General features: G+C 38.8%; 1 protein-coding gene across 1 annotated transcript in view; it reads left to right on the top strand.

Annotated features, from left to right (window-relative positions):
• LOC132816773 (centromere protein J-like) overlaps positions 1 to 18,938 on the top strand; it is a 95,452-nt gene that overhangs the window by 60,859 nt on the left and 15,655 nt on the right. The window contains exons 10-13 of the mRNA XM_060826705.1: positions 4,004 to 4,243; positions 5,636 to 5,713; positions 8,139 to 8,217; positions 13,631 to 13,746. Coding sequence (XP_060682688.1) covers positions 4,004 to 4,243; positions 5,636 to 5,713; positions 8,139 to 8,217; positions 13,631 to 13,746 — 513 coding nt within the window. The remainder of the gene's footprint in view (positions 1 to 4,003; positions 4,244 to 5,635; positions 5,714 to 8,138; positions 8,218 to 13,630; positions 13,747 to 18,938) is intronic.

Raw genomic sequence — 18,938 nt, 5'->3', positions numbered from 1 at the left:
TTTGAACTATAGTATTCCCAGTCAATATTTGGAAAGTTAATGTCCCCATAACAACTACCCTGTTACCCTCGCTCCTATCAAGGATCATCTTTGCTATCCTATCCTCTACATCTGTGGAACTATTTGGAGGCCTATAGAAGACTTCCAACAGGGTAACTTTTCTAATCTCAGCAGATGGGTCCTCAAATGTCCTTTCTGCAACCGTAATACTGTCTTTTGACTAACAGTGCCACATCACCCCCTCTTTTACCATTTTCTCTGTTCTTACTGAAACATCTAAATCCCGGAACCTGCAGTAACCATTCCTGTCCCTGCTCTACCATGTCTCTGAAATGGCCACAACATTAAAATCCAAGGTACCTACCCATGCTTCAAGTTCACCCACCTTATTCCGGATGTTCCTAGCGTTGAAGTAGACACACTTCAAACCAACTTGTTGCTTGTTGGTGCCTTCTTGTGATCTGGAAGTCTTAGTTTTGATTTCACTAATCTCAATCTCCTGTATATTCGAACTACAGTTTAGGTTCCCACACCTCTGCTGAATTAGTTTAAACCCTCCCGAAGAGCATTAGCAAATTTCCCACCAGGATATTGGTAAGCTTCTAGTTCAGGTGAAGATTGTCCTGTTTGTCGAGGTCCCACCTGACCCAGAAAGAGCCCCAATTATCCAGGAATCCAAATCCCTCCCTCCTGCACCATCCCTGTAGCCACGTGTTAACTCCTCTCTCTCCCTATTCCTCCCCTTGCTAGCACATGACATGTGCAACAAACTAGAGATAATAACTCTGTTTGTTGTACCTCTAAGCTTCCAGCCTAGCTCCCTGAATTTCTGCTGTAAATCCCCACCTCTCTTCCTACCTATGTATTTGGTGCCTATGTGGACCATGACTTGGGGCTGCTCCCTCTCCCCCTCAAGGATCCCCAAAATACAATTGGATACATCACAAATTCTGGCACCTGGGAGGCAACACCCCAACTGTGAGTCTCTTCGTTCCCACGGAGCCTCCTACCTGTCCCCCTAAGAACTTTCAAAAGCCAATTGGGTGCAGATGTTTGCAGGTAAATGGGAACCCTTCAGAAATGAGATAATGAGAGTCCAGAGACAGTATATTCCTGTTGGGGTGAAAGGAAAGGCTGGTAGGTGTAGGGAATGCTGGATGACTGGAGAAATTGAGGATTTGGTTAAGAAAAAGGAAGCACATGTCAGGTATAAACAGGAGAGATCGAGTGAATCCTTTGAAGAGCATAAAGGCAGTATGAGTATATTTAAGAGAGAAATCAGGAGGGCAAAAAGGGGACATGAGATGGCCTTGGCAAATAGGGTTAAGGAGAATCCAGAGGGCTTTTTTACAAGTACATTAAGGACAAAAAGGTAACTAGGGAGTGAATAGGGCCCCTCCAAGATCAGCAAGGCAGCCTTTGTGTGGAAATGGGGCAGATACAAACGAGTATTTTTCATCAGTATTTACTGTGGAGGAAGACATGGAAGATATAGAATGTTGGGAAATAGATGGTGACATCTTGAAAAATGTACATATTACAGAGGAGGAAGTGCTGGATGTCTTGAAATGCATAAAGGTGGATAAATCCCCAGGACCTGATCAGGTGTACCCCAGAACTCTTTTGGAAAGTAGGGAAGTAATTGCTGGGTCCCTAGCTGTGATATTTGTATCATTGATGGTCACCAGGTGAGGCACCAGAAGACTGGAGGTTGGCTAACGTACTATTGTTTAAGAAACGTGGTAAGGACAAGCCAGGGAACTATAGACCAGTGAGCCTGATGTTGGTGGTGGGCAAGTTGTTGGAGGAAATCCTGAGGGACAGGATGCACACTTATTTGGAAAGGTAAAGACTGATTAGGGATTGTCAACACAGCTTTGTGTGTGGGAAATCATGTCTCACAAACTTGATTGAGTTTTTTGAAAAAGTAACAGAGGTTTGATAAGGGCAGAGCAGTAGACGTGATCTGTGTGGACTTCAGTAAAGCGTTCAACAACATTCCCCATGAGAGACTGGTTAGCAAGGATAGATCTCATGGAATACAGGGAGAAGTAGCCATTTGGATCTAGAACTGGCTCGAAGGTAGAAGGTGGAGGGTTGTTTTTCAGACTGGAGGTCTGTGACCAGTGGTATGCCACAAGGTGACCTTATAGAGGTTTATAAATTCAGTGCTGCGCCCACTACTTTTTGTCATTTACATAAATGATTTGGATATGAACATAGAAGGTATAGTTAGTAAGTTTGCAGATGACACCAAAAGTGGAGGTGGAGCAGACAGAGAAGAAGTTTACCTCTGATTACAAGGGGATCTTGATCAGGTGGGCCAATGGGCTGAGGAGTAGCAGATGGAGTTTATTACCGATTAAATGCGAGGAGCTACATTTTGGGAAAGCAAATCTTAGCAGGACTTATACACTTAATGGCAAGATCCTAGGGAGTGTTGCTGAACAAAGAGACCTTGGAGTGCAGGTTCATAGCTCCTTGAAAGTAGAGTTGTAGTTAGATAGGATAGTGATGAATGTGTTTGGTATGCTTTCCTTTATTGGTTAGAGCATTGAGTATAGGAGTTGAGAGGTCATGGTGCAGAGTACAGGATGCTGGTTAGGCCACTTTTGAAATATTGCATGCAATTCTGGTTTCCTTCAGAAGGACGTTGTGAAACTTGAAAGGGTTCAGAAAAGACTGAAAAGGATGTTGCCGTGGTTGGAGGATTTGAACTATTGGAAGAGGCTGAATAGGCTGGGGCTGTTTACTCTGTAGTGTCGAAGGCTGAGGGATGACCTTATAGAGGTTTATAAAATCATGAGAGGCATGGATAGGATACAAAGTCTTTTCCCTCGGTTGGAGAGTGCAGAACTAGAGAGCATAAATTTAGGGTGAGAGGGGAAAGATATAAAAGAGACCTGGAGGGCAACGTTTTCACGCAGAGGTTCGTTTGTGTATGGAATGAGCTGCCAGAGGAAGTGGTGGAGGCTGTTACAATTGTAACATTTAAAAGGCATCTGGATGAGTATATGAATAAGAAGGTTTCGAGGGATATGGGCCAGGTGCTCGCAAATGGGACTAGATACGTTAGGATATCTGATCAGCATGGACGAGTTTGCTGGAAGGGTCTGCTTCCGTGCTGTACATCTCTGTGATTCTTTGACTCTAAGTGTTGCTAAAAAGCATTATTAGCTTTATAACAGATGGAGGTATGAATTTCGCAAATACTGAAAATCTGATAATTATAAACTGAATGTGCTGGAAATATTTGGCAATTTGTGATGAGAGAAGTCTGTGACATTTTGTCAGACCAGTGAAAAGTTGGAAATACTGTATTTTGTTTGTCGTTAAGTGCAATGGGGCTGAATGACACAGTAGAAGCCCGGTAATAGTTTGAATGGAGGAAATGAAAAAGAAGAGAGGGGAAAATGGCAAAGAGCATGAAAAAATTCTGAAAAGACATTGTTGGCAAGAATTGTTGGAATTATGTTGAGACCAGAAGATCATGAGTGCATTGTTGAAAGATGAGGTGCTGTTCCTTGAGCTTGGCATTAAGCTCCATTATAACGCTCCAGGAGGTTGAAGTCAGAAAGCTCAAGGTGAAGAACTAAAATTAACAGCTTAAAACCAGTCATTTATTGTGACTGGGGCATCATATCAACAAATGGAAGAGCCATTGGACTTGCTATATGGAATAGCTGAGGCAAATAGTATAGGTGGATCTAGGATGTCAGATTCCAATAATCTGAAACACGTGGTGTAGACATTTAAGTGTGGGAATGTTGGGGAGGCAGTCATCTCCATGTTTCACTATAAGCTGCACACCACTTGACATGTAGGAGGAGAAGAACCTAAAAGATTATGCTTGTAAATTTAAACAAGAATTTATGGGAAGAGGCTTGAACACTTTAACATCTGGCTGGATCTACTTGCTTATGTTCTCTGAAATACTTTAATTATAATAGAAATGTCCAGTTATTTTTCATATGCTTTTAGAACTTTGTTTCTTTCTTCATAGGCACTGAAACAGCAGATTGTTGACTTGCAGGAAGAACTAAAACGAAAAGAATTAAGGTGGTCAAGTATTCATGCAAGACTTCGAAACCAGATTGAGACACTGACAAAGGAGAACAAAGAGCTTAGAGATGAAGTTAACGTTATGGAAAGACTTCGGTTGGAAACTTGGAAGAAAGCTGAAGCAGTAATTGAAAACAAAATAGAGAGCACATCTCCACGTTTAAACAAAACAGAATTAGCAGTAAGCTTGGGTAGTATACTTTGGGTGTGACAGCATTTTCACATATTACGTTTCTACCCAAACAGTTGTGGTCCTATGCACGTGCTGTTTAAAACCGAGAATGTCCAATTAAAATCCTTTTCTTTATCATTTAAAGAAAAGGAAAAGTAATTACAAGAGACTTTCCTGTTGAATTAGTATTGTCATTTCTGTTTCTTAATTTCCAGCTGATAAAGATTTTCGCAAATTACTTTGAAATACAAACTTCTTATCAGTTTAAATATATGAATTTTCAGGACTATAGAGTTCATAAAATTATTTTTATAGATTCCATCGGCTTTCCTATGTTAACATTTTCAAATGTAATTAGTGTAAAACTCAGTAGTATGAACGTAGAAATGCAGAGTACACATGGAAGAATTAAGCATACTCATCTATGAACAAAGTCACAGGAAATTCATTAATTATATATTAGATCTTGCTCTGTGCTGTCCCATATAACGTTTATACCATAATTCTGAAGCACTGTTTTTGGTCACTCTTAAATCAGTATATTTTATGATACTTGCACCCAGATTTGTTTCTTCATCTCAAATCGTAAACTCTCAGGTGTGGCTTCTAGTTTAACACTGTGGCAAGTGAGAATAGCTACATCTAAATATAACTGTAGGGAATATACAGTGGCTCATGCAATTCAACTTTCTATATTGTGTGCCTCGTTACTGATGCAAATCCTCCTTAAAATGTTATATGCCTTTTTTTCTCTTCTGCACCCCCACAAAAGCTGTATTTAGTTTGTTAACTGAGCAAACAAATCCCTTATGTCAAGGTACCAATATGTACCCAAAGCTCTTAGTCAAGGCTATTACCAAAAGAGAAATGAAGGCCCACGATATCAATCATGACAAATTAGAAACTCTGGAGAAAGTGAGGACTGCAGATGCTGGAGATCAGAGCTGAAAAATGTATTGCTGGAAAAGCACAGCAGGTCAGGCAGCATCCAAGGAGCAGGAGAATCGACGTTTCGGGCGTAAGATTCCTGAAGAAGGGCTTATGCCCGAAACGTCGATTCTCCTGCTCCTTGGATGCTGCCTGACCTGCTGCACTTTTCCAGCAACACATTTTTCAAATTAGAAGCTCTGGCCACAAGAAGCACATGAATAATAGCCTAAATGGAACAGACAACATCCTGGTAGGAATTAATATCACAATCATGCTCCAGATTTCAGACTACTTTTTGAGCTAAGTCATTGAAAAATAATTCACAATTGTTTCCCCTACAGTTGTGCAAAATAGAGAAATAAATTTTGTAATTCCATAAATATTAGCATTTCCTGTAGAATGTTTTGTAGAATTGAGAGCAAACTTGTAATTTTCTGGTTGGCGTACTGATCTTAGTATTTTTTACAATAGGTTCGAGCAGATGGTCAGAAAGACAGAGGCAGATCTGCACAGATGGGCAGGAAGAAAACCCCTCGCATAATTGAACAGGTACCATCATCCAACTTTTAATCAAGTTGTATTTGTTATCTATATAGGACCCTGAGAAGGTGACATTTATTACCCATCATCATAATTGCTCTGAGAAGGTAACGGTGAGTTTCCACAACAATATTGGGCTCGGTATTGTAAGCTATAATCTAAAAACTTCAAAAGAACAGCTATGGGAGACAGAGTAGAGATGGTGAAAATTCTGAAGCTGAACATCTCCCGTGCAGTGACTTTTATGCATATATTAATGAATTAAATAAGGAAATGGAAACCTCTCTATCCAAGTTTGTAGATAATGCTTAAGTTAGGAAGCACAGTAAATTGTTCAGATCAATGAATGAATGAATTTATAAAAGGAAATAGAATGACTTTAATAGTTGGACAATAACTACAGGAAATGGACTTCCATGTGATATCATCCTTTGTGAACACAAAAAAGCAAATCAGAGCATTTTCTTCATGGTAGAAGATTAGGAACAAAGGGACTTAAAAGATGCCGATATATACATGTATCATAAAAATTGGAACTTTTTTTTATAAAGCCAAAAGGCTTAGTAAGTATTGACCTTTTCCTCCAAGGTTTTGGAATTAAAAAGCTAGGAAGTAAAACATCACTATGATTGAAGCATTGTCAGATTCACTACAGCATTGCACTTGCTTTTGGATGCTGAAATTTGGGCATAGTTTGTGTTGCAGGAAGATGCATTGCAATGCATGTTCATCAGTGTGATACCTGTATGAGATATGGAGCAAATGTGAATAAGTGGAATTGTGCTGCAGATTAGTTATGATCCAATTAAATAGTGAAACAGAACTAAGGAGTTGAAAGGCTTAATTGTATTCCTACTTTTAGATCCAAATGACGTAGACATTAAATGTGGGAACGTTTGGGAAGCACTCATCTCCATGTTTCACTATAAACTGCACACCACGTGACCTGTATGTTGTATTGACGTTTGTAACTTCGCCTAGGCAGCTGAATAATACATTGTGAATCCTTTTCATCATTTACAGCATCTGAGTAAAACTGGCTAAGCCAGCATTTATTTCTCATTTCTTATTGCTCTTGAGAAGGTGGTATTGAGCTGCTTTCATGAACTGATGTGGTCCTTGTAACTTTCAAAGCTGCTGTCAAAGCACTTGGTGGATATTTAAATTACAGAAATATGGCTGTGAAAGGAGCCCTGGTTTCAGCACCATTAGCTCCACTGTTCCTGGACAGGTTCCACTATTGCTTAACAGGAGACTACAGTAATATCCCCACCAGAAGAGATCTAAATGTAAATATACTTTTTTCTTGTCCAATCAGGCTTTTGAAACTAATTGGTATATCTGGGCCATTATACCTTTTATATTTTTACAATCAAAATGAATAACCGTACACTACTGCACATTAAACTGCACCTGCCCTCTTGTTGCATACTTACTGAGCTTGTACATATTTCTTTGCAGCCTGCAAAGTCTTTCTCAACCCAGCTTTGAATTTCCTAGCTTTGCATGTTGGCAAACCTAGATATTCGATTTTTATTTGAGTCATCACTATAGATTGTAAATAGTTGAGGCTAAGTATTGATACTTACAGAATTCCCCAAAGCTCATCCTGTCAACTTAAGAATACCTCATTTGGGCCAAGCATTTGGATTCTCTCAATTAATAAGCTCCTGTCCTTGCTAATGTATTACTTGCTAATGTCTTATGTGTTGACCTTTAATGTGTATTTAGTACTGGATTGAATACCTTTTGGAAATTTAAGGGCAATACATTTGCTGGTTTCCTTTTATCTGACCAATAAATGCTATTATATTTGTTAATAACAATTTCCCTTGCAAAAAAAATCACTGATGTTATCTGATCATGCTGTGATTTTTTAACAGCATTATTATGACTTCCTTAATAGTCTGAAAGAAAGTGCTGCAATCTGACTGGTCTGTAGTTCCCTGTTTTCTCATTTTTTGAATAATGGTGTCACAATTACTAACAATTCCATTAGATCAGCCATGATCGTATTAAACGGCAGAGCAGGCTCGAAGGCCTGAAGTGCCTACTGCTGTTCCTAGTTTCTAGTTCTAACTTTCATTCTGCTGAGATGATTCCAGAATCTAGTGAATTTTGGAAAATCGCACCCCATTACATACAATATCTCTGAGGCTAACTATTTTAGAACCCAGGAAGTAGACCTACGGGTCTGGGGATAGGTCCAATTTTAGGCCTTTGAGTTTATCCAGTACTCTTTCTCTGCTGATGTGAGTTTCCTTAATTTTCTTACATACTTTGGCACCTAGGTTATCATCTATTTCTGATATGTAATCAGTGTCTTCTACTGTGAAGATAAACAAATAATTAATCATTGTTTCTGCTCTTTCCTCATTTCTCAAACTATTCTGGTAGAAGTTTGAGTAAAGATTGATGATATTTATTGTTGCAGACTACTCCAAGAGATGTTAAACTCGGACAAGCTGTGAAATTCTCTGCTCCTACAGAGACCAAAAATAGCTTGAAAGAAAGTGAGTACATCTTTTCAGCTAACAGTCAGTAGAAAATACTTTAACAATAAAGTAATTACATCAACAAAATTATTTACTGCTATAGAGCATTGTAATAATTTTACAACTTTTATGATGTGTGGGATTAATATTGTAAAACACATTCAAAATGTTATGAACCCTGGAATTTGCAAAGTATTACAGCTATATGCAAGTATCTGTCAAATGCAACATATTTGATAATGTATTCATAAAGTCTATAAATAATAGAATATTTGTTTCTAACTCTCAATGTTAATCAGTGAAAACAGTGAATTTTGCTTGAAATGAAGGAATTAAGATAACTTGAATGATCAGGGATAGAATAGAGTTGGAGAATACAATGATAAGTAACTAGTACAAAAAGGGAAGGTAAATTTCACACTAACATCAAAAATAGATTGACAAGAGGCAAAGATTTGCACAGAGGATCTGAAAATAATACAAGTGACTGAAACCTGACCAGATCGAGAACACGATTGGCAAATAAAGATTTCTGGACATAACACGTTTAAGAGAAAAAGAGTTCAACTGTTACTGGACAGATACAAGAATGCACACGTGTTGAGTTAAATGGAGAAATTTTCCACCCGATTAACAGTATATCATAGACCACAAACAGTGGAAAGGAAATGGAGGAAGAAATATGAAGTAAGAAGTAGCGGGTAGGATATTGTTCATTGGAATTTTCGGCTATACCTGATTATGCTGATAGGAAAGCTCTTCAGCTAAAAGGTTTGCTGAAAGTAGAAGACAGAGATTCAAACAAATGTGTAGTTACTCTGATTCGAAGCAAATAAAAAGCAATGTTCATCAAGAATCCGTGGTGAATGTCTAGCTATTCATGAATTAAATGAAGAATTAGGGTCCTAGGACAAGTGACAATATCAAAATTTATAGATGCTATCAAACTGACAAGATTGGAGGCCACAATAAACTAGCAATGTGGAAAAATGTGATATAAAACAAGTTGATGTTAGAAGAAAAATGATTTACACTTATCACATTTTTCACTGTCATTGAGCTGCTTAATTAGTTTTTAAGCCAATGGAGTACTTTTGAAATGTAGTCACTGTTATAGGATAGGAAATGTGGCAAAAGATTTGTTGCAACAAACTCTCTCAAATAACAATGTAACAATGACCGAATAATTTGTTTTTGAGGTGCCAATTGAGGGATGAATGCTGGCCAGAATATCAAAGATATTTCCTGTGCTAGCTGTGATATCATGGGTTCTTTTGTATCCATCTGAGAGGCTGAATGAGTTCAATCTCTCATCCAAAAGACAGAAGTCTGACCATGTCTCTCACCCTCAGTATGGCACTGCAGTGTTTGCCTTAATTTTTGTGTTTAAGTCCTGAAATGGAATCTGAATCCAGAATCACTTTAGTTTGAGCCAAAGATTGCTTGAGACATAGCTAAGACAAAACTTGTAAATTTGGCAGTTAAATCATATTTGAACTTTGACGTAAAGTTATATGTGGTAGTAAAATTAGAAAAATCACCAACATCTAATGAAATAAACAAAACACAGGGTAGTTGGAACATCAAATGGACCTAGATATAATGAAGAATCAATTATTAGAAGTGGTGTGGAGAGTCAGTATAATATTTAAAAGTGCTAACAAACCATTAGGATCTATATTTCTACAAATGTTCAATAGATTGACTAGTTAAATTTTAAAACAAAAACATAAGTTGCTGGAAAAGTTCAGCAAGTCTGGCAGCATCTGTGAAGAGAAATCTAGAGTTAATATTTTGGATGATGATCCTTCCTCAGAACTTTTGCTTTTCCAGCAACTTATTTTTATTTCTGATTTGCAGCATCCACAGTTTAGTTGGCTAGAATCTATCTTGTGGACCAGAATAATACCAATAAATTCAATCCTTCTTTCAGCTGAGGTGGACTCTGGGTGTGCCTCTGTGATTTACCCAAAGTAACAACAAATCATTTGCTGAGTTTTGGCAAATAATTCCAAAGGATAAACCTCAAGGCAGGGAATTTGCGAATGTATCAAAAGTAGTGAAGTTACGCTAAACTTGTTAGCATAACTTGATTCTTGTTGGATTGTATCCAGAATTAATTATGCCTCTAGCTCAGCTGTTCCAGTACAGCTACAACGGTACCTGACCATGTAGAAAATTTTCAGGTATGAGCTATTCACAAAAAACAGAATAAATCCTGCATAGCCAATTACCATCCTATCCGTCTACTCTAAAAGATTAGCAAAATTATGGAAGGGGCCATTGACAAGCTGAACTTTGCTCACTAACCTTTAGTTTGGGTTCTGCCAGGGCCACTCAGCTCCTGACCTCAACATAGCCTTGGTCCAAACAGGGTCGAAAGACCTGAATTCCAGGGATTAGATGAGAATAACTGCTCTTGACATCAAGGGAGATGCCAACCAAGTATGGCGTCCTGGGTCCTAGCAAAATTAGAGTGAAGGAAGACTTTTCACTGATTGGAGTCAACCCACACAAAAGATGATGGTTGTGGTTACTGGAGAACAAACATCTCAAACCTAGGACATCACTGCAGGGTTCCTCAGATTAGTGTCCTAGGCTAAAACATATTCAGCTGTAATGATCTTCCCTCCATCATAAGGTCAGATTAGGCATGTTTGCTGATGATTGTGAGGTGTTCAACACAATTTCTCACTCCTCAAATACTGAAACAATTTGTATCCACATGCAATAAGACCTGGGCAAATCCAGACTTGGCCTGACAAATAGCAAGTGACATTTGTGCCACAGAAGTGTCAGGCTATGATCATCTCAAACAGATTGAGTCTAACAATATCCCATTGACATTAAATCGCATTACCATTGCCGAACCAACCACTGTCAATGTCCTGAGGTTTACCGTTCACCAAAAACTGGACTGGACTATAAATGGCTACAGGAACAAATCAGAGGCTAGGCATTATACAGCCCATAATTCATCTCCTGTTTCCCCAATGCTTACGTGCTACCTGCAAGTCACAAGCCAGAAGAGTGGTTGTGTACTCTCCAATTGTCTGGCTGGATGCATATGCAACAGGATGGAGAAGCTTGACTCTCTCCAAGAAAAAGCAGGTTGCTTGATTGACCCCCTATCCACTGCTTTCGACACTCTCCCCCCTCCAACACCAATGGACAATCTTCAGAATGTACTGCAGTAACTTGAGGCTCCTAAGACGGGACTTTCCAAACGCACACGTGACTTTCATCTGGAATGACGAGGATGGAAGATGCATGGAACACCATCTGCAAGTTCCTCTCCAACTCTTTAGTCTAATCATGACGAGATCAGGGCTGATCTGATTACTCCTATTCCTGCCACCCCTGCAAATCTTTGCTAACCTTTTGGGGGGGGGGGGGTTGCTGGTGGTTTGGAAATGCTCCAGATTTTCTGTCTTGAATGGGAGATCTCTTGCTTTTTTTTGTTAACAGTGACCCCCTCGTTTTGAATTTTCCTACTGGAGGAAAAGTCCTTTCTATATCCAAGCAGACAAGATCCCTTAGAATCTTATTTACTTTAATCAATTCACCTTTTTACTCTTCAAAAATGTCAGCAAATGCAAGCCTAGCCTATCTGACTTGTTCTCACAAAAAATAAAACCCATCCTAGGTATAGTCAGTAAACCACTTCTAAGCTACATCCAATGTATTTACATCTTCTTGAAATAAGGAGACCAGTACTATACACAATATTTCAGATGAGATCTCACCAATGCCGTGTATAACTGAAGCATAGAAAGGTGGAAAACAGGAGCGGTAGTAGACCACCAGGCTCTTTGAGCCTGCTCCACAATTCATTATGGTCGTGGTTGATCATCCAAATCAAAAGACTATTCTCATTTTTCCATCTTATCCTTTTAAGCCTCCAGCCCAAGTATTTTATCCAGCTCCTTCTTGAAATCACACACTGTTTGATCTCAATTACTTTCTGTGAAGAATTTTCTCCATAGCTCAGTCCTAAGTAGTTTACCCCATATCCTTAGACATAGTCGTCATTGGAAACATCCTTCCTGCATCAATTCTGTCTAGTCCTGTTAGAATTTAGAGGTTTCTATGAAACCCCCACTTCATTTTTCTCTACTTCAGAAAATATAATCCTGACACTGATGCAATCTCTCATGTCAGTCCTCCCATTTCAGAAATCTGCCTGATAAACCTTCTCTGCACTCCCTGTGTAGAAAAAAATTCTTCCTCAGATAAGGAGACCAAAGCTGCATACATTACTCCAGGTCTCATTGAGGCACTGTTTAATTGCAGCAAGACGTCTCTGCTCCTGTACTTGAATCTGGGAAATCTCAGAACCTTTTAAAAAGTACTTTGACGAGCAAATGAAAGAGATAGTTATTGATTTAAGGAGGGCATGGAGCAACCACTCTTCACTGGACATCAATGGCTCCCCCATGGAGATCATGAAGAGTACCAAATTTCTTGGCGTCCACCTGGCGGAGAATCTCACCTGTCCCTCAACACCAGCTCCGTAGCCAAGAAAGCCCATCAGTGTCTTTACTTTCTGTGTATGTTGATGAAAACCTATCTCCCACTACCACCACCCCCCCCACCCTCACCATATTCTAGAAAGAGTTCACTGAGAGTACCCTGAATAGCTGCATCACTGCCTGGTTCAGGAATTGCACCTTCTCAGATTGGAAGCTGAGGACAGCTGAGAAGAGCATTCGGGTCTCTCTTCCCTCTATTTAAGACATTTACACCAAATGCTGCATCCGCAAGCCTAACAGCATTGTAGATGACTCCACACATCCTCATTCAAACTCATCTCTCTCCTGCCATCTGGCAAAAGATACCAGAGCATTCAGTCTCTTAAGGCCAGACGGTGTAACAGTTTCTTCCCCCAAGCCATCAGGCTCCTTAGTACTATATGATCACACTCTATTCCACTGCAATTCTTTGCAGACTTTTCCAACTGCAGCTAGAACAATGGTTTATTAATGATCATTCATCATTACACTGTAATGTGTCCACCACTGTGCCTATTGTCTTGTCAGGGATTACTGTGCTGTATTGCATATTTTGCACATTTCTGATGCACTTTATGCTGCCCTGTGCATGACTGTACTCTCGTGTAATTTGTGTTGTTATGTAGTACCTTGGTCCTGGAGGAACACTGTCTCATTTTCACAGTATCAATTGCATCTGCTGGAAATGACAAATAAAGCTTCTCTTGACTTGGTGTCATATCATTAAAGACTGTGGGCTTAGTGAAGGAAAGTGGGACTAGTGTGGGTAGTATTATGTTTTTGACAGTACAGACCTGATAGAACAGAAGAGGTTCTTTGGCCCATGTGACATTTTTCAATGCAGTAACGTTGACAAGTACATTGCCACAACCAAAGTTGTTCAGCATTAATTGTTTTTATTTTTTCTGGTTCTGTTTCAGTGACATCTTCCATATCCCTCACTGATGTGACTTATTCTGCAACGGATAGTATGACGCATTCAGAGCTCTCTCAAAATTTTCCAAACTCTGATGGAGTTTCAGAACCAGCTGGATCTGTAAGTCTTCTGTGATGAAATGCATACTAGTAGAAAAATTGAGAAATAGTTTAAACCAAAAAAGTTTAAAGCATTAAGATGCTAATAGTACATTTTAGATTGTGACAATGAAAAGTAGGTTTCCTGTTTAACTTTGTATTGTTGTGACCTCAGCTGATGTTAATACTGGGGGAAAGTGAGGACTGCAGAATTGAGAGTGGGGGTGCTGGAAAAGCACAGTAGGTCAGGCAAGAGAATCAATGTTTCGGGCAAGAGCCCTTCATCAGGAATGAGGCTTGTGAGCTGAGGGGGTGGAGAGATAAATGAGAGGGGGGTGGGGCTGGGAGAAATGTAGTTGAGTGTGTGGTAGGCAGATGAAGGCAGGGGTAATGGTGATTGGTCACAGAGAAGGGTGGAGTGGATAAAATCATCCTTGATCCTAATTTTTACTTAGTTTTAATTTAATGTAACAATCTTTTACTTAAACAAAACAATATAGGGTGGGAGAATTGGGTTAGCAATGAAAGAGAAATGTATAAGTTTTATTCAAAAAGCTATCATCGATGTAGCAGTTCGAATGCTTTCAAAAACACAGGGCAAAATAATATTCCATCCATTCCCCAACAACATTGCTCTATAGTAACTCAAATACTTCTCCTGCCCAACTTGTAGGTTCGACTTAACTGCTTTTACCTCAACTCTTGTCCTCTTAGTTTGTGAAGTCCTAGCAGCACTGAGTTCTGAGACTTTCTCAGGTTTAAGTAACCAATGCAGATTTCTCTCCTGGTGTTAGAAGTTTTCACAAAATGAAACCTTTAAACTCAGAACTTGTTCAATTAATGGCTTTGAACGAATTTCCTTTTTTAGCACAAGTTATTTTTGCAACTGACCTCAGTTAGGTCTCCTTTGATCTGAGTTCAGAATGTTTAATTTTTTTTAAATATAAAAATATTGATCACACTAGCTTGTGCTAAGCTAATGGCTTCATTTATTTCTTGTCTTATCATAAAATCTACAATATAAACACTCCAAGAGGCATTCAGCCACCTGCACTATAGTTAAGTATTGTTTGAAATTCAATTGCTGAGAAAATGGTATTTATGTATAACTCCTATACCTTTCATCACAGTATTTTCTGGCTGGGCACACCCAATGATCCATTAATTTTAAACAGAGAGCAATTGACCTTTCAGGTCCAGAATGTTTTTAAATTTTCAATATGCAACAAGTATTCATTTTTAATATATGTAAAGAGAATGCTGAAAATACTCAGCAGCTCCAATGTAATGTGGAGAGAGGATGGTAGGATTAAAACTTCCAGTCAGAGAAGCTTCCAGTAAATAAAATAAGTGAGAATATGGAAATACTGCTTCTCATAGGGGTGTCACCAATAGAACAGTGTAATAAGTATGACACTTGTAGGAAGTTGTGCCATACGCATGACATTGAATATTATTGTAAGTTGATTTCTTATGCTCACGATAAGTCACTGATGCTATCTTTATATTTCTGTTTTTTGCCATTTCCTGTTTGTTAAACAAAATACTATAGACAGATCTAATTTGGGAACATGTAAATAAAATGAGAGTGGTGGAGGTTCATGATGTTATGATTATTATTATAATGAAACTTAGGATTAAATGAGGACAATCCATGTACAGCTTTAAGTTTGCTTTGTATATCTATATTGTGTGGGCTAAGAATGGAAGGAATTAGTTTAACATTTGAATTCTGAGAACAGAAGTGTTGCCAGGAAATTTTTACATGCACTTAAATAACTCCGCTTTAGAAAAGATAGAGCTGTTACTGCCAACTAGGTGTACACATGCAAATAAATGCTGCGACTAGTTCTTTTAGAAAGATAGGACATCCATAAGGGCAGTGAATGTTCAGATTTCTGTTCGAGCAGCTGGTCATTCAGGAATAAAAAGCCTATCAGAGCAACAGTTCAGTTTAGCAAGCTGTAGAACAGCCAGGAAGCAGAACAAAATGCCGAGGGGGTTAATGTCAGTAAGAAAAAGCTCCAGAAACAAAATACTGAGGAAGAGGAGCTTAAGGAATCAATATTCAGAAAGGAGTGAATTATTATATTAGCAATTTGTTCAAGATTTAATGAAGAGACATTACCTCAAGAAAACTATCATGGAGTGAATGCAGACATGCTAACTGAACAAGGAACTTTAAAGTGGAAAAAGGGTCATCTTAACTGAAGTATAGGTATCTGCAAGGTTGTATAGGAACTTTACCTTGTATTAGGGCTGTTTCAACCAGTTCTCTTCCAGTGTAAAATAGTCTTTAATAAACATTGTTATCTTTCTTAAAAGTACATTAGCAGCCTCTTGTAAATTTTTTCAGTGACTGACCATCACAGTAATGAATTTACAAAAATGAAAAGTTATGGCTATCAAGTCAGATGTCATTCTGGGATTTGACTTGTTTAGTATTACGATAAGCTGGAATCATAACCGTGCAAGCATGGCAAGAAAGAATGATAGTGACTGATAAATGATAAACAGACCGTCTGACAGGAAATGTTAGTGTACAAATCTAGGAATTAATCAACAAATAAGGCCAGAGGCTACAAAAATAATAAAAGAACAAAACTGAAGGCTTTGTGTCTGAATGCATGTAGCATTCAAAACAAAGCACATGAAATGATGATGCAAATAAAAAATAAATAAGTATGATCTGATAGCCATTACAGTGTCATGGCTGCAGGATGACCGAGATTGGGATTCAAATAATGGAAGAAACATAATATTTAGGAACCACAAAACCCAAGGAAACTGTGGAAGGGGGCCCTGTTAATTAATGATGATACTAACAAGATACAGAGTGATGACTCAAGTTCTGGAAGCCAAGCTATGGAATTGATTTGGATAGAGATGAGAAATGACAAAGACAGCAGTTGTGGCACTGGTGTAAAAAGCTGCCTAGCAATAACTATATGGTAGGATGTCATATAAAGACAAAATAATGAGAACTTGTTAAGAAGTCAGAAGGGTATGCCAGTTGGTAATGGGGGTTATTGATCTGTATTTAAACTAGATAAATCAGAATAGACAAAGGTAGCTGTGATGCATTCATAGAATGTTTTCAGGATTGTCTCTTGGAGCAGCATATTCTAGAACCAAACAGAGAACAAGTTATACTGGATCTGGCACTCTGCAGAGATCGATTAATTACTGACTTCATGGTGAAGGTGCCCCTAGGTAGCAGTTACAATAATATGATTGAATTTTGCATTCAGTTTGAGAGGAATGGGTCTGAGACTAATACCTTAAGTGTGCATCAATGAATTTCTTAATGATGGAGGAGCCCAACATATTAGTGTAAAAAATAAGGTTGAAACATTTGCAACAATCTTTAGCTAGATATGCCAAGTGGATGATCCATCTCACCCAACACTAGAGATATATGTAGATACCCGTCTTCAGTTGATTCAATTCACTCCACATGGTGTCAACAAATCTCTAATAGCCCTAGATAATGCAAAGGCTGTGGGCCCTGACAACATTCTGGAGCTTGCCACATCCCCAGCCAATCTATTCCAGTATGTCTGTATCACTGGTATCTACCTGACAATGTGGAAAATTGCCAATGTATATTCTGTACACAAAGCAAGCCTAATTCAATCTGGCCAATTCCTGTCCATCAATCTAGTCTCCATCCATCATTAGTGATGGATGATGTTACTGACATTGCTATCAAGAGCACTTAGCAGTAGCTTACTCACTAACATCCCATTTCGTTTCCACTAGGGCCACACGGCTCCTCATCTCACTGTAGTTGCTTCAAGCAACCTGTTCAGACATGTTGTGACACACATCTGGAACAGATGGCTCAGAGGTGGGACAGTACCACTGCACCACAGAGCCTTTCCCAGCCTAGAACTCCCAACCTTGAGCAATCCAAACCTCAGCCTCCTTGCAATGGAATTATAGGTGGTTGCCACAGCACCTGGATCTGATTTCATTGTACCCTTTGTCCAAACATGGATTAAAGAACTAAACTCCAGAAGTGAGGATAGTATGCTTGCCCTTGACATCAAGCCTGCCTTTGGTGTGGCATCAAGGAGCCCTGGCCTTGGGAGTCATTGGGACTGCACTCATTGGAATCATATGTAGCCTAAAGGAAGCTGGCTTTTTGTTTTATTTAAGTAGTGGTGAATCACTGCAGACAATGAGTTGTAGGTCAACCCACAAAGTGTTTGGAAGGGAATCCCAGGATTTTGACACTAAAAAGCTGCAATATGTTTCCAATTAAAGATGATCAGTGGTTCGGACTGGAACTTGCAGGGAGCGGTGCACTCATACATCTACCCTTGTCCTTCAAGATATTTGTGTTCATAGATTTGGAAGGTAGTATAAGAAGCTTTGGTTACTGGAGGTCTGTCATCTGCAATGATATCACTGCAGGAGTTTCTCAAGATAGTATCCTAGATCCATTCATCTTCAGCTGTTTCACCAATAGCTTGCTTCTGTCATCAGATTAGAAGATGGAAGGGAGATCTTGTAAAATTTTATAGGTTTCTAACAGAACTAGATAAGATAAATATTGGAAGAAAGTTGACAATGACAGGGGATTTCAAAAGCAGGGGTCACAGTCTAAGGCTATGATGTAGGCCATTTATGACTGAAACGAGGAAAAATTTCTTCAGCCAGAGTCGTGAGCCTGTGGAATTCTCTGCCACTGAAAACAGTTGAGACAAAAACATTGAATGTTTTCAAAAAGGAGTTAAGTATAGTTTTTGGGGAAAAAGAGATCAAAGATATAGAGAGAAAAAAGGAACAGGATGATCAGTCATAATCACATTGAGTGGCAGAACAGGCTGATAAACTGATTGCTTTACTCCTGCTTCTATTTTCCATGTTTCTAAGTGGATATATTCACTGCAGTGTTCAGTACCATTCACAACTTCTTGGATATGGAAGCATCCATATCCTAATGCAACTATACCTGACAGCAAACATTCAGGTTTGGGTTGATGAGTAACATTCATACTATACAAATACTAGGTGGGTATTGTACAAGAGCAAAAAGGCCATTCAACAACCTGTTGCATAAAAGGCTACTGCATAAGATAAAGATGTACAGAGTTACAAGTAATGTATTAGCTTGGATAGAGGATTGGTTAACAGGAAGCAAAGAATGAAGATAAATGAATGCTTTTGCTTGGCAATCAGTGACTAGTGGCATGCCTCAGAGATCAA

Source organism: Hemiscyllium ocellatum, chromosome 6 (assembly GCF_020745735.1).
Source record: "Hemiscyllium ocellatum isolate sHemOce1 chromosome 6, sHemOce1.pat.X.cur, whole genome shotgun sequence".
NCBI classification, from domain to species: domain Eukaryota; kingdom Metazoa; phylum Chordata; class Chondrichthyes; order Orectolobiformes; family Hemiscylliidae; genus Hemiscyllium; species Hemiscyllium ocellatum.
Note: the sequence above shows the minus strand (reverse complement) of the source record. Positions and strands in the feature narration are given on the sequence as shown.